A 13,166-nucleotide genomic window follows, 5' to 3' on the forward strand; every position below is an offset into this window, starting at 1 on the left:
CCAACTTCAATCAGACTAAACAACAACAGATCATTCGCAGTGGACCCAGAAGCTAGAGTACTTGGAGTACTCTTGGATTCCTCACTTTTCCTCTCCTCTCACATTAGCTAACGTTGGCAAAAAATGAAGCTGCCTTCTTTTGAATAGAGTTTATCTAATTCGGTTGTTTTTCAACCAGAAAGTGTTCACATTACTAGTGCAAATGCTGATCCTGCCACACCTTGCCTATTGCAACATCCTATTTCTCGGCATTAAGATTCAACATCATATCTAAATATAAAGTATGTGTTTTTTGTACCAACACAATTGAGAGAATTTATAAATATGAAAAAGCTTGTCAAATGATAAAACCAACATAAAGTATTCTATGGTGGTATTTAAGGCTAGGCCTTTTCCTATAATTTTCTTTTTTTTTATGTTCCCCTGAACAACTTTGACTCCTTCCTCTTTAATTGTGGTCAAAGGAAGATATGATGAAACATTAATGTTTTTTCTTTATAATAATATTATTCCTATTTGAATGTTGTGTATTAATCATATCTGTGTTTCATGTTGCAAGTTTAATGCTTGTAAAGTTATGAAAAGTTAATAAATAAATAAATAAAAAAGATTCAACATCAAATGAAACTACAATACAGAATACTGCAGCAAGACTGATTTTCAAATTAAATACATACAATGTCAAACTTGCATTGGCCTCCCATTGCCCAAAGAATCAAATTTAAAGCCACTTGCACAATCTATCAGAGTCTATATGGTAACACCTCCAGCTTGATGATCAACACATGCTGATCAACATATCCTCAAACTGCCTGGCCCTCTACAATCAACTCAAAGAACAAATGTCTCTTTCCTCTCTACCGTTCAAGGGCACCAGATAATGGAAGATTTTTAACTGACTCTCTAATACTGTATGATCCATAGACTGCTGACTCTCACTGCTAACTCTTGATACCTACTCTCACCCACAAACCCAGACTTGATTCTGACACACTGCTTAACTCCAAGTGATCACACGATACCCCCACGGGTACTTCTTAGACCTTATCTACTGTACAGCTCAAGATCAGATAACTCTATAATGCTCCCAAATATATAACAATTGATGTAAACAGCACTAACCCAAGAAGGGGATTTTAGTGGTATATAAGCCCTAATTTGAATTGAAAAGTATTTCCATGTAATTTCATTGAGTGTCTCCTGGTCTTTGCACTTTTTGAAAGAATGAAAAGATCGATACACTTTTACTCGTTCTACACCACTCAGGACTGACCTCAATCATTGAGAAATTGGAGGGGGGGGGGGGAGAATGGACTTCCAGTCTGCATTGAAGAACTTGAGCCCTCTGCAGGGCTCCCCATGGAGCTCAGTAATTGCACTAAATGCCCAACTAAGGCAGTAGCAGGAGCAAGGAGAAGGGCAATCTGTGCATCCAAGCTGTATGGTAAGAACAGTCTCCTCTACCGCACTTTTCTCAGGAGGGCTGCACTCTTAAGCTGATTCTAAGGGAGCAGCTGCCTCCATTACTGGAAGACTGGTGAAGCTGTGAGATAGGTACATCCCAACACTCTGCATGGCAGAAGCCACACTGTCCAGAGCTGCTCCTGTGACCAAACAAGCAGCATCTGGTCCACTCAGACCACGCCTCCACCTATTTGATGCAATAGCCACTGAAGCTACAAAGATCCTTAATGAGACACTAGTGCTGCAAGTCCAACCTTGTACACACTACTCCCTGGCACTGATTAAGCTAACGCTGCACTATCCTAATGCTCAACTTCACACCATTCCCAGTGCATTTGAGACCCTCAGAGGCAGGAAAAACAACAGCCTAGGGAGATCCCTCCCACTGCTCCTCATCATTGTGGTCAGTAGTAGTAGTAAAGCAATCTCTAATTTTTTATTCTTCCTCAAGGAAGGGGAGATAATCAAAAATAAATAAAACCCCATATATTCTGCCAGGTATGGGAGGAACTTCTCCAAGTTCACCCCAAGAAGGCTGCCACCCCTGGCAGGACCCTAGATACTCCTTCAACCAGCGCAGCTCAATTGGGGAACCAGTTCCCAACTGTGCCCAGGAACTCTCTCAACAATTTGCTGCATAAAATACCTATCACCATCTGCTGGCTGAGGGGTATAACCCATGTGCTCTAGACTGGTCTAGTGAACAAAAACTACATTTGGAATCATACGTTCTAGTATTCTAATCTTCTCAAACTTCTGACATTTGAATACAGAATATTTAAACTTTTTGTGTGTGTGTTCAAAACCTATGTTGCAATAGATGAAGGTAATTTGAAATCACTTACTTGTGTGTTAGTGCACCTGGGCTACTACAGCTTTTACCACAATCGCTATTTCAACTTCAGCATTTTACCAGCATCATTTGAACCTACCTCACTTTGAACCATGTGCTTCTGTAATTTTTCATCAAGATCTAATTTAAAAGCTGCTCTCTGCTATTTAAAGGTTAGCACCAGCAGTTTGGTTCCACCCTAGCTAAGATGGAGCCCATCCTTTTGAAACAAAATCCATTGTCCCAGCATGTTACCCAGGTCCCAACAAATCTTCCTGCACCACTGCCTGCCTCTGGTTGCCTGCGCACAGAAATTTCTGAGAATGTTACCACAGAGTTCTGGATTTCAACTTCTTCCTGAAAGCTTAAGATTCAGCTTCCAGAAACTCCCTCCTTCCTATGTTGATTATATCCACGTGTGCCCAACACAGCCATCTCCTACCCAACATGATCTAAAGCAACCTGTAGCAGGTGCTCTCAGGACAGCAGGCCAAGTATTCTCACATGTGGGTGACATCATCTGACGGAGCCCGGTGCAGACGCTAACTAGCGAGTTGTAGAACCTTTTGGAAGCGACCCACTGCTCAACACACAAGCTCGGGTCCCTCGGTCAGTGGAAAATAAAAACTAAAGAAAGCCACTCCAAGGGGACGTGGGAGGGTATGTGAGAATACTTGGCCTGAAGTCCTCAGAGAACACCTACTACAGGTGAGTAATTTGCTTTCTCCGAAGACAAGCAGGCCGTTGTATTCTCACATGTGGGAATCCCTAACTACCAGGCTCACCAAAAACAATGCTAGGACAATAGGGACTCGAAATGTCAAGGTCCATACTCAATTAACCTGAAACAAATTGAGTACTAGTTCTGGAGAGGCAGCCTGAAACAGAACAAAACTGGGCCTAGCGGACTGCCTGAATGAGCCGGCTGTCACGTTGGGTATCCTGCTCAAGGTAGTAGTGAGATGTTAATGCACTGACTGATGACCATGTCACAGCTTTACAAACATCCTCTATTTATTTATTACATTTGTACCCCGCGCTTTCCCACTCAAAGCAGGTTCAATGCGGCTATGAAGGCTGACCTCAAGTGAGCTACTTACATAGTCATGGCTCTGACATTATAAGCCTTGACATGACCCTCTAGGGTCAGCACAGCCTGGTCATAAGTAAAGGAAATGCAATCTGCTAGCCAAGAAGAAATTGTGCATTTACTGATGATACCCCCCCATCCTGTTTTGATCAAAAAAAAAGAAAAAAAAAACAGCTAGGTGGACTGTCTATGGGCTTTAGTTTGCTCCACACAGAAGGCTAAGGCTTGCTTGCAGTCCAAAGTATGCAGTACATTCTTGCCAGGATGGGCATGAGGTTCTGGAAAATAATATTAGCAGAACGACTGAATGATTAAAATGGAATTCTGACACTACCTTAGGAAGGAACTTAGGGTGTGTGCGGAGAACTACTCTATCGTGATTAAATTTAGTGACTGCCACCAGAAACACAACTTTACAGATCAACTACTTCAGATGACATGAATCAAGTGTATCAAAAGGAGCTTTTATCAGTTGGGAGAGGACAACATTGAGATCCCATGACACAGTTGAGGTTTGACAGAGGGCTTTGTTAATAACAAACCTTGCACGAAGCGAACTAGAGGCTGTACAGATATGGGCTTAACTCCCACACAGTGATAGTAAGCACCAATTGCACTGAGGTGAACCCTTTCAGAGTTGGTTTTCAAACCAGATTCAGGGAGGTGCAGGAGGTATTCAAGTAGTTTTTGAGTAGGGCAAGTGAGGAGATCTAAGGTCTCACCCTCACAATAGCAAACGTCCTCCACATAAGCCCAAGGTAAATTCTACATTCTCAACATCCAAGTTGGAGGGCCAGGGATTGGAGGTTGGTATGCAGAAGAGATCCATCATATTGAGAGACCACTCATGAGGTTGCAAAACCCTGCTCAGTCTGTCTGCCAGGCAGTAGTTCTTTCCTGGAAGATATGTGGCTCAGAGGTCCATCCCATGAAGGAGGGACCACTGCCACCTGACAAAAGGGGTGGGATCCTGTACCCCCCTCACCTCGCTTTTTCAAATAAAACATTACAACCTGGTTTTCCATTTGGTTTTACAGCTGATCTCTGAAAGCCTTTAGAGCGTTCCAAATGGCCCGCAGCTCAGGGAGCTTGATATAAAGATCTGTTTCCTGAGCAGACCAAGTCCCTTGGGTGTGAAGCCCATCTACATCAGCACCCCAGCGCAGGACGGATTCACCTGTTAGCACCTTCTGGGAAGGTGGAATTTGGAATGGTAGTCCCACAGTTAAATGTCTGAACTGTCCACCAGAAGAGAGCACAAAGTCAACTCTGGAGGAATTTAGATGACATCTGCTAGGTTCCCAGTCGTCTAATACCACTGGGAAGCTAAGGTCCACTGGGTTTCTCTCAAGTGGAGACGTGCCAAGGGAGTGACATGCACTGTTGAGGCCACGTAGCCCATCAATCTCAACATTTGCTGAGCTATGACCTGCTTGCTGGCATAAACCTGCGAGGAAAGCGTTGGCAAGGTGTTGTCACGTCTCTCGCGCTTGCTGCGCTCTCGAGGACCTTGGCATACTTTCAGGCTTCTTCCCCGGGAGCACGGGGTTTGTGAGTCCATAGGCCACTACCGTGGAGCGGCAGTGGCAGGCAAGATCACCTTCCAGGTAGAGATGAAACAAGACTAGACCGGAACCCCGGACTGGAGTTCTACACCGGAACACTCGGAACTGGAACACACCGGATGGGTGCGCACTAGAGTGGGGCCCGCTGGACTGGACACACTGGACCTAGGCTTCACCTACACTTGACCAACTTTCCCCGAGGGTTGAGCCCTCAGGTTCTGGCAGCCGGTAGGACTTACAGGAAAACCCGGAACTGGAACTTGCAAGCAGGAATGAAGATCCAGGAGTGCCCCCTGGCACCTAGGCGAAGGCAAGGCAGACAGGCAGGGACTGTCCGGGTTCTGGCAGTCGGCAGGTTTCAACACAATGACTAGTAAACTGTACCCAGGCTAATAGGAACGCTATACCCAGGCAAACCAGTCATGCACTGGAAACATACACAGAGCAAACTCAGGAGACTTAGTAAAGCTATACACCAGCTAACCACAAAGCTGTGCCCAAGCTAACAAGTCATGCACTGGAAACATACACAGAACACTAGCAAAGCTATACACAGGCTACAAGCCACACGGTGCCTAAGCTGGCTAGTCAAGTATTAGGAACAAACACAGGGAACTAGCAAAGCTGAGCACAGGCTAACAAGCCAGACGGTGCCTAAGCTGGCTAGTCTACACTAGAAACAAACACAGAGAACTAGCAGAGCTATGCACAGGCTCACAAGCCAGACGGTGCCTAAGCTGGCTAGTCTACACTAGGAACAAACACAGAGAACTAGCAGAGCTATGCACAGGCTACAAGCCAGACGGTGCCTAAGCTGGCTAGTCTACCCTAGGAACAAACACAGAGAACTAGCAGAGCTATGCACAGGCTCACAAGCCAGACGGTGCCTAAGCTGGCTAGTCCCACTAGGAACAAACAGTCTCGGGATAGTGGCTAGCAAGGGCGGCTAGTCTAACACTAGGAACAAACACAGAGAACTAGCAGAGCTATGCACAGGCTCACAAGCCAGACGGTGCCTAAACTAACTAGTCTAAACAAACACAGAGCACTAGCAAAGCTATACTCAGGCTACAAGCCAGACGGTGCCTAAGCTAGCTAGTCTAAACAAACATAGAAACTAACACAGAGCAAACACTGAAACCGTGTACAGAGCACTCTATACACCAGGACCTTTAGATGAGATGCAAAGGCCAGGACTGTAGTCTCCAAGTGATTAATAAAGCCCTTCAACACCAGAGCCACAGCTGCAGCAATCACCTTGCAACCAAACAGAGGCTTGACACACAGAGCAGTCAGCCCATAGGAAGGAACAGCGGGAGCCATCTTGGATACTGGCAAAGAGGAGGAGGTGGCAGCCATCTTGGAAGAGGCATAGCCCACACAGGTGAGGTTCAGTAGGGCAATCAGCACACAGAGCCAGAGAGAACCTAAGACAGACACAGAGACAAGCAGAAGCCAGCACAGACACTGACTCCCAGAAACAGGGTAAGTCTGAGGGTTGTCACGGCCACGGACGTGACAGGTGTTCACTTTAGCTTGGGGAAGAAAGGCCTGAGACTGCAACACATCTAGCAGTGCTCCTATATACTCCAATCACTGGACCGAAAGTAGGCATCTTTTAGGTCCAGAGAGCATAGTCAGTTGTTTGCCTGAAGCATGGGGAGAAGGGTGCCCAGGGAAATCTTCCTGAACTTTTCTTTGACCAGGAATTTGTTCAGGGCTCTTAGATCTAGGATGGGATGAAATCCTCCCATTTTGGGGTGCAAGGAAGTACCTAGAATAGAATCCCTTCCCTTTTCTCCTGGTGGAACAGGGTTGATCACAATGGCCTGAAGAAGGGCAGAAATTTTCTCAACAGCCCGCTTGGGCTGAGTGATGGTGCTCTCGGTGGGCAATTTGGTGGATTTTGCTGCCAATGGAGGGCGTAACCAAGATGGACTATATGAAGAACCCACTGGGGTCAAAGGTTATAAGGGACTACCAGTGATGGTAAAAATTCAACCCCCCCCCCCCCCAACTGGAAAGCCATCTAGGATAGATATTTTTAGCTTGGCTCTGATCTCCTGAAGCCAGTAAAAAGCTCATCTCCTGCTTTGACTGGGGCACCAGTTGGGACGGCCATGGGGACGCTAGCCCTAGGAATGCTGGGCAGAGCAGGAAGGCAGCGGGAACCTATGCCTTTGAGAGTAACAGGGTCGCAACCTAGGCCCACTGAAAAATCACTGGGAGGTGGAGGGTGCAGCTGGAAAGTGCAGAGATGTTTGGATAGTTTCTTGATGAGGACAGCGACCTCCTCCACTTTGTCGCCAAACAAGTTGTCCCCTTTGCAAAGGATGTCCGCCAACCTCTCCTGAACCGCAGGTTCCAGATAAGAGACATATAGCCCTGAGAGTCTACGGATCTCCACACCTATGGCAGAGTCTCTGTGCACCACATCAAAAAAGTCAAACCCTACTGGCCAGATATTTCCTACACTCCAGCTAGTGAAGCTCAGCAATTTGTTTTTAAGGAAAAGAATCCACTAGATTGAATGTACTGTAGACCAGGGACTGCAAGTACAGGCTCATATAGAGCTGGTAGGACTGTGCAAGAAATGTATAAAGATAGTGTCCTGGCCTCTCTACCTGGGGGGGGGGGGGGGGGGGGGTTGCCGAGGCATGAGTCCTGGAATCTCCTGGAGCCTTTTGGATAGGAGACTGCGTATCCACCTTCTCTGGTGTCACCTGCACTGTAAGGGGAGTTCCCAGTTCCTCATCAGTGCATCCTAAGGATAGGGTGCAGTGGTATAGTGGTACAGTACTCAGTCCAGGAAAGCCAACATCTGGTCAGTGTTGAACTGGAAGTGAGGGCCTGGCTGCTATGAGGCTCGCACACCGACACCTCTTCCAAAGAGGGGGAGCACTCCTCTGGTGCCAGCGTGTCTCAGGTATCATGGACACAGATTCCCCCTGTGCTCCCAGCACCATGTGACAAAGATGACTGATGCCTGTGCTTCCTGGGCTTCCCCCAATACTCAGCTTTGTGGTCCTTCAGTGTCAATGAGGATGACAGTGAATCCGTACAAACCTTCAGTGTCAGATCTGATGCTGACCAGTCCCGAGGCAGATTCTCAGTGCTCAATGTCGAGACAGATGGATACCTTCTCGATGCCAGCACAGATGTAGAAGCCTTCACAGCCATCAAGGTCAATGCTTTCGGTGCAACAGTCTTTGAGGAGCCAAAAGGTTTCTCCTGTTAGGCCGGCCATGCTCTCTGTGTTATCAATTGCACTTTTAAACAGAGAGAACAAGAGTTAGGCTCATGATTAGGTCCAAAGGACCCGACGCACCATAAGTACAGATCTGTTACCGAAATCACCCCATTACATTGGGCCCACTGGTGCTTTTCCGAGACATCGAAAAAAGAATTGTGTCCAAATTAAACTCCACAATTTTGAACCAAAAAAGGGGCAGAGGTCAAATTTAGGTTGGTGCTCCTGCCTAAAATGGGCCAAGTAGACGTGAAAATGACTGGCCCAAAAAACTGTGAAAAAGAAAAGGAGAGTAACAATAAAATACTTAAAATGAACAAAGCAAAAAGAACTGTATATTTTTCAATAAACAATTTCTGCAAATTAAAAAAAAAAAAAGAAGAACTGTAAGGGAGGGCACTGCAAAATTGACAAAAAGACCCACACTAACAGCTCCACAGAAGAAACAAAGACCAACCGAGCTCGCATGTTCAGCAGGAAGGCACCAGCGCACGCAAAGCGGGATGCTGCTAGAAATTTCTACAACTTGCTAGTCAGTGTCCGCACCATACTCAACCAGATGTCACCTACCTGTGCGAATACAATGGTCTGATTGTCCTCGGAGAATATCTAACTAGGTGCAGCTCAATATCTGCCACCTTAGCACCAAAGAGATAAAGGTCAGGACAGGCAAATTTCTAAACAAGTGCATTCTTAAGGAAAGGCAGGATAGATATGGCAGGGGCATTTTAAGTACCTTCAAAGTACAAATGCAGAGATCTGGAGTTTGAAAGGAGGGTAGGGATTCAGGAATAATGTAAGAAAATATTTCTTTATACAAATAGTGGACAACACAGGCTTCCAGTGGAGGCAAAGGAGACAAGAACAAATCAGAATTTAAGAAAGCACAGGGACAAGTAATGAAGAGTTTTGAGTGAAAAGAGGAGATTGTAAAGTTGAGAAGGTGGTGTAGATGGAGAAACTAGGCTAAATGTATGGCAATTACCTGCCATCAGGGGCGTAAGTTGGTGGGGCCACGGGCCCCCACAGATTTAGCCCCTCCACTTTCAACCCCCCCCCCCCCCACAAGGTACCTTTGCTGGCGGGGGTCCCCAAACCCCACCAGCCTTAGTCTTCTTCAGTGCTGGACTCCAGTGCATTCGCTCACTTCGTTGATCTGTGCTGTGAGTCCTGACGTCCTGCAGTGCACGTTCCCACTTAAAAGAACGTGCAGGACATCAGGACTCACAGTACACATCAGCGAAGTGAGCAAACGAGCCAGAGTCCAGCGCTGAAGACTAAGGCTGGCGGGGATTGGGAACCCCCGCCAAAGGTACCTTGCGGCGGGGGGGGGGAGCGGGCTATAATGTGCCCCCCCCCCCCCCGCCAAGGTCTGGCTACGCCCCTGCCTGCCATTCCACCTTGCGTTTATTTTAAACCATGCTTATATGCAAAGGTATATAAGAACAAACTTTGTGAGACTAATTTTAATACAAACAATCAGTATCCACCAGAAGATCCTCACAACAATAAAATATAAAACCATTCTTCCAACCCTTATCTTTTGTTTTTTTGGTCCACTAGCATCAAGAAAATGCAGACTCATAATACAGGTGGCAAACCTGACCACTAAAATAAGACAGTCTCTCAACCAAACAAAGGATTACTTAGAGGACGTTTTAGTGATTCTAAGTACAAAAGATAGTCAGACTAGAATATCTTTGCTAGATCAAAAAGCAGTAGGTAAAAGTGAAGAATTAAAGTAGCAAAGTCCAGCAGATAATGCAAAAAAAAAAAGTTTACTTATATATTTAGAACATAATTTAAAGATCGCTCTATTCTATAATTTAGGCAGTTTACAAAAATTACATCTATAATAAATTAAACTAAAACAATAACTAAAAGAAACTAAAATAAACAGTTCTCCAATCAACTAACACCACTCATCAGCAATTAGCCTGAGAGAAAAAATAAGCCTTAAGTAATTTTCTAAATTGTAGATAGTTCTTAACCTTTAATTCAATTGGTAACTCATTACACAAACAAGAACCTTAAATGTAAAAAGTTTTAAATCTAACATCTTCCAAGCTAACCTGTTTATAATCAGATCTTAGAGGTCTTGTGGCCAATAAATTCTTAAAGCTGTGACTAAAGGGATAGGAACCTCACCCTTTATAACTCCGTAAATCAAACTCAAATCTTTAAACTGAACTCTCCACTTCACCGGTAACCAATGTAATTCATACAAAACCAGAGAAATGTGGTCATATCTAGTAACCCCCAATATTAATCAGGCTAATGCATTCTGGGCTAACTGCAAAAGGTTTTAACAAATAGAGAGGAAAACCCAAAAATATCAAAATTACAGTAATCAAAGGGATCACAAGTAATTTCAGGAGAGTGGTACAAACTGGAAAGCAGATCCTTTAGTCTATGCAACATTTTCAACTTACAAAAAATCTTTTTCATTAATATTTTAATATGAAACAAATAATAAAGGTTGAATCTAGTGTAAGCCCCAAATCCTTGATCTCACACAAGAAAGAAACCACCAGTCAATCCTTACCTTCACTGTTTGAGGTCTCTGGTACAGGGACAGTGACACTAGCTCCTGCTGCCATGTCCAGAAGAGGCTGAATGATTTCGATTTTGAAAACTCCATTTTTCTGCCAAAGATTCAGGACGCGAACTATTTTACTCTGCTCAACACAAAAGCAACATATATGATTAGGTTCTTTACTCATTTAATCCACATTTAATCTTTCAATTTTAAAAGAGCTGAATAGCCATAGAGAAACACTGTACTTTTTTCACAATGAGAAAAGGCCATAATGGAGAAATTAGATCTTACCAATTTTTTTTCCTTTAATCACTCCAGACCAGTACAGACATGTAGGTTTGCCTTCTCCTGCCCAGGCCCAGTGCTTGTGCCCCCCCCCCCCCCCCCCAGCATCTCCTCTCTTTCCTCCTCCCAACCTCTCTTGTCTAGCATTCCTCTCTACCATCCCTTCCCTAGGGGTAAGCAGCACTTTTTTTAACTGGGGGAACCCAAGTTCCATCTCCAATTCCCACATTAATTTACATTTAGTCAACTTTATATAAACCATACATCCCCTAATTCTATAACAGGGCACCTAAAAGGCGCTATTTGCACATATATGCATGTAAATGCTTACTGCAAGTTACACACTAAACTGGCACATTTAGGCATGAATGGTTATGCCACAGCATAAGTGTTCATACCTACATTTAGGTGCACTAATACCAACTTACTCTAGTATTCTAATGGAATTTTGGCACACAGATGCCATTACAGAATTGGTGCCTCAATGCACGGTATCAGCACGCCTAAATTATGGAACCCAGTTATAGAATAGTACCCATAGAATATAATTTATTCATTCACATGGGACATTACCAAAATCAACCAATAAAATTCTCAGCAACAGATACAGAAGTAGAACTATAAAAACATTCCATTCAAACTCTGGTGTCACATAAGTGAGAGCAATAGAAACTCCCTCCACTACCAGACACCGAGAAGTAATGGAAAAGTATGCAATACACTCTCAAATTGTACTAACTCTACTTATAAAATGTTGGCACTGCAAAATTTCTACAACACTACAAGTACACATCAAGTTGGAAAAAGAGAATGTTGCAAGAATCCTCCTCTGTGGTTACAAAAGAAAAACAGAGACCATCACCTAGTAAAAAATAAATAAAAATAAGACTACAAATTAGAAAAATATCTAGACAAAAAATGAAATTGAAAACCCAAGATACCAGACTGAGCATTGTCTGACCATTCAGGATCTAATTTCTATTTCTTCTTCACTGCCCATCTTCTTTCTTCCTCCCTTATTTCTAATTCTGACTCTAACCCTTCTGTTTCATTTTCTCTCTCCATCGGTTCTTTTTTTATACCTACCTATAGTAAGATTTCATTCTTCCTCCTCTCCCTTGCAATCCCTCAGTCTCCCTCGTTAACCTACTTCCCGGCTTTTTACTCTTACCTCCCTTATTCTTCCCCCCATCTCCTATTTCCTGTCTTTCACTCACTTCCTAGTCTCCCATTTCCATCCTCTGTATTCATTGCATCCCCCAGCTTGGTTCTTCCTCTCATCCCCTTACAAATCCCAAGTAGTTTTCACACAAACAATACCACAAATGAACTGAACAATAATACAGGTTCCTGGCAAAAGTCAGTGACAACAAAAAAGGAAATCCCTTATAAGGCAATTTTGTCTCCACTTTACAGTGTTAACAATTTAAAAAAAAAAAAAAAAAGTTTAAAAGAGCACATGCCCACATTTTCAACCCAACAGTTTTCTGTCAAACAAATGAAAGCCAGAAAAAGCCATTACCACTGTTCCACAAGAATATTAAAAAGCAATAAGGAAGCAGACCAAGGTCTATCAAGCTCAGCATTCTGCTCTGACAGTGGTCAGTCTGGGTCACTTGTACCAGGTAGATCTTAAAATAGATTCCAATAGCTCATTTGAAGGGATGTGCAATGGCTCTTAAAAGTCTACCTGGCTAATGATTTATGGACTTTTTCTCCAGGAACTTTCCCAATCCTCTTTTGAATCCCACTATGTTAGTTGCCTTGACCACACACACCCCCTTCCAGCTACATTTTCCACAGATTAATTGTGGGTTTGGTGGGGGAGGAACTTTGTATTTGTTTTCAATCTGCTGATTGCTAGTTTCATGGGGTGTCCTCTTGTTTTTGAAAGGTTAATCAATCATCCCTCTTTAACCAACCTCCACACTCGTGATTTTTTAAACTTTTATCATATCCCCTCTTTCAGATATCTTTCCTCCAACCTGTTTAGCCTTTCTTCATATGGGGCACAGGAGTTCTATGGGAAAATTAGGTTCTTACCTTGGTAATTTTCTTTCCTTTAGTCATAGCAGATGAATCCATTAACTGATGGGTTGTATCTGCCTACCAGCAGGTGGAGATAGAGAACACTGAAAAAC

At 44.0% G+C, this 13,166-nt stretch overlaps 1 protein-coding gene across 5 annotated transcripts in view; it reads right to left on the reverse strand.

Moving 5' to 3' along the window:
- Positions 1-13,166, reverse strand: part of SCAF4 (SR-related CTD associated factor 4) — a 314,126-nt gene that overhangs the window by 252,330 nt on the left and 48,630 nt on the right. For all 5 annotated transcript variants that reach the window (XM_030202137.1, XM_030202136.1, XM_030202135.1 and 2 more), the window contains exon 5: positions 10,747-10,879. In XM_030202137.1, the coding sequence (XP_030057997.1) occupies positions 10,747-10,879 (133 nt within the window). The remainder of the gene's footprint in view (positions 1-10,746; positions 10,880-13,166) is intronic.

Source organism: Microcaecilia unicolor, chromosome 4, assembly GCF_901765095.1.
Source record: "Microcaecilia unicolor chromosome 4, aMicUni1.1, whole genome shotgun sequence".
NCBI classification, from domain to species: Eukaryota; Metazoa; Chordata; class Amphibia; order Gymnophiona; family Siphonopidae; genus Microcaecilia; species Microcaecilia unicolor.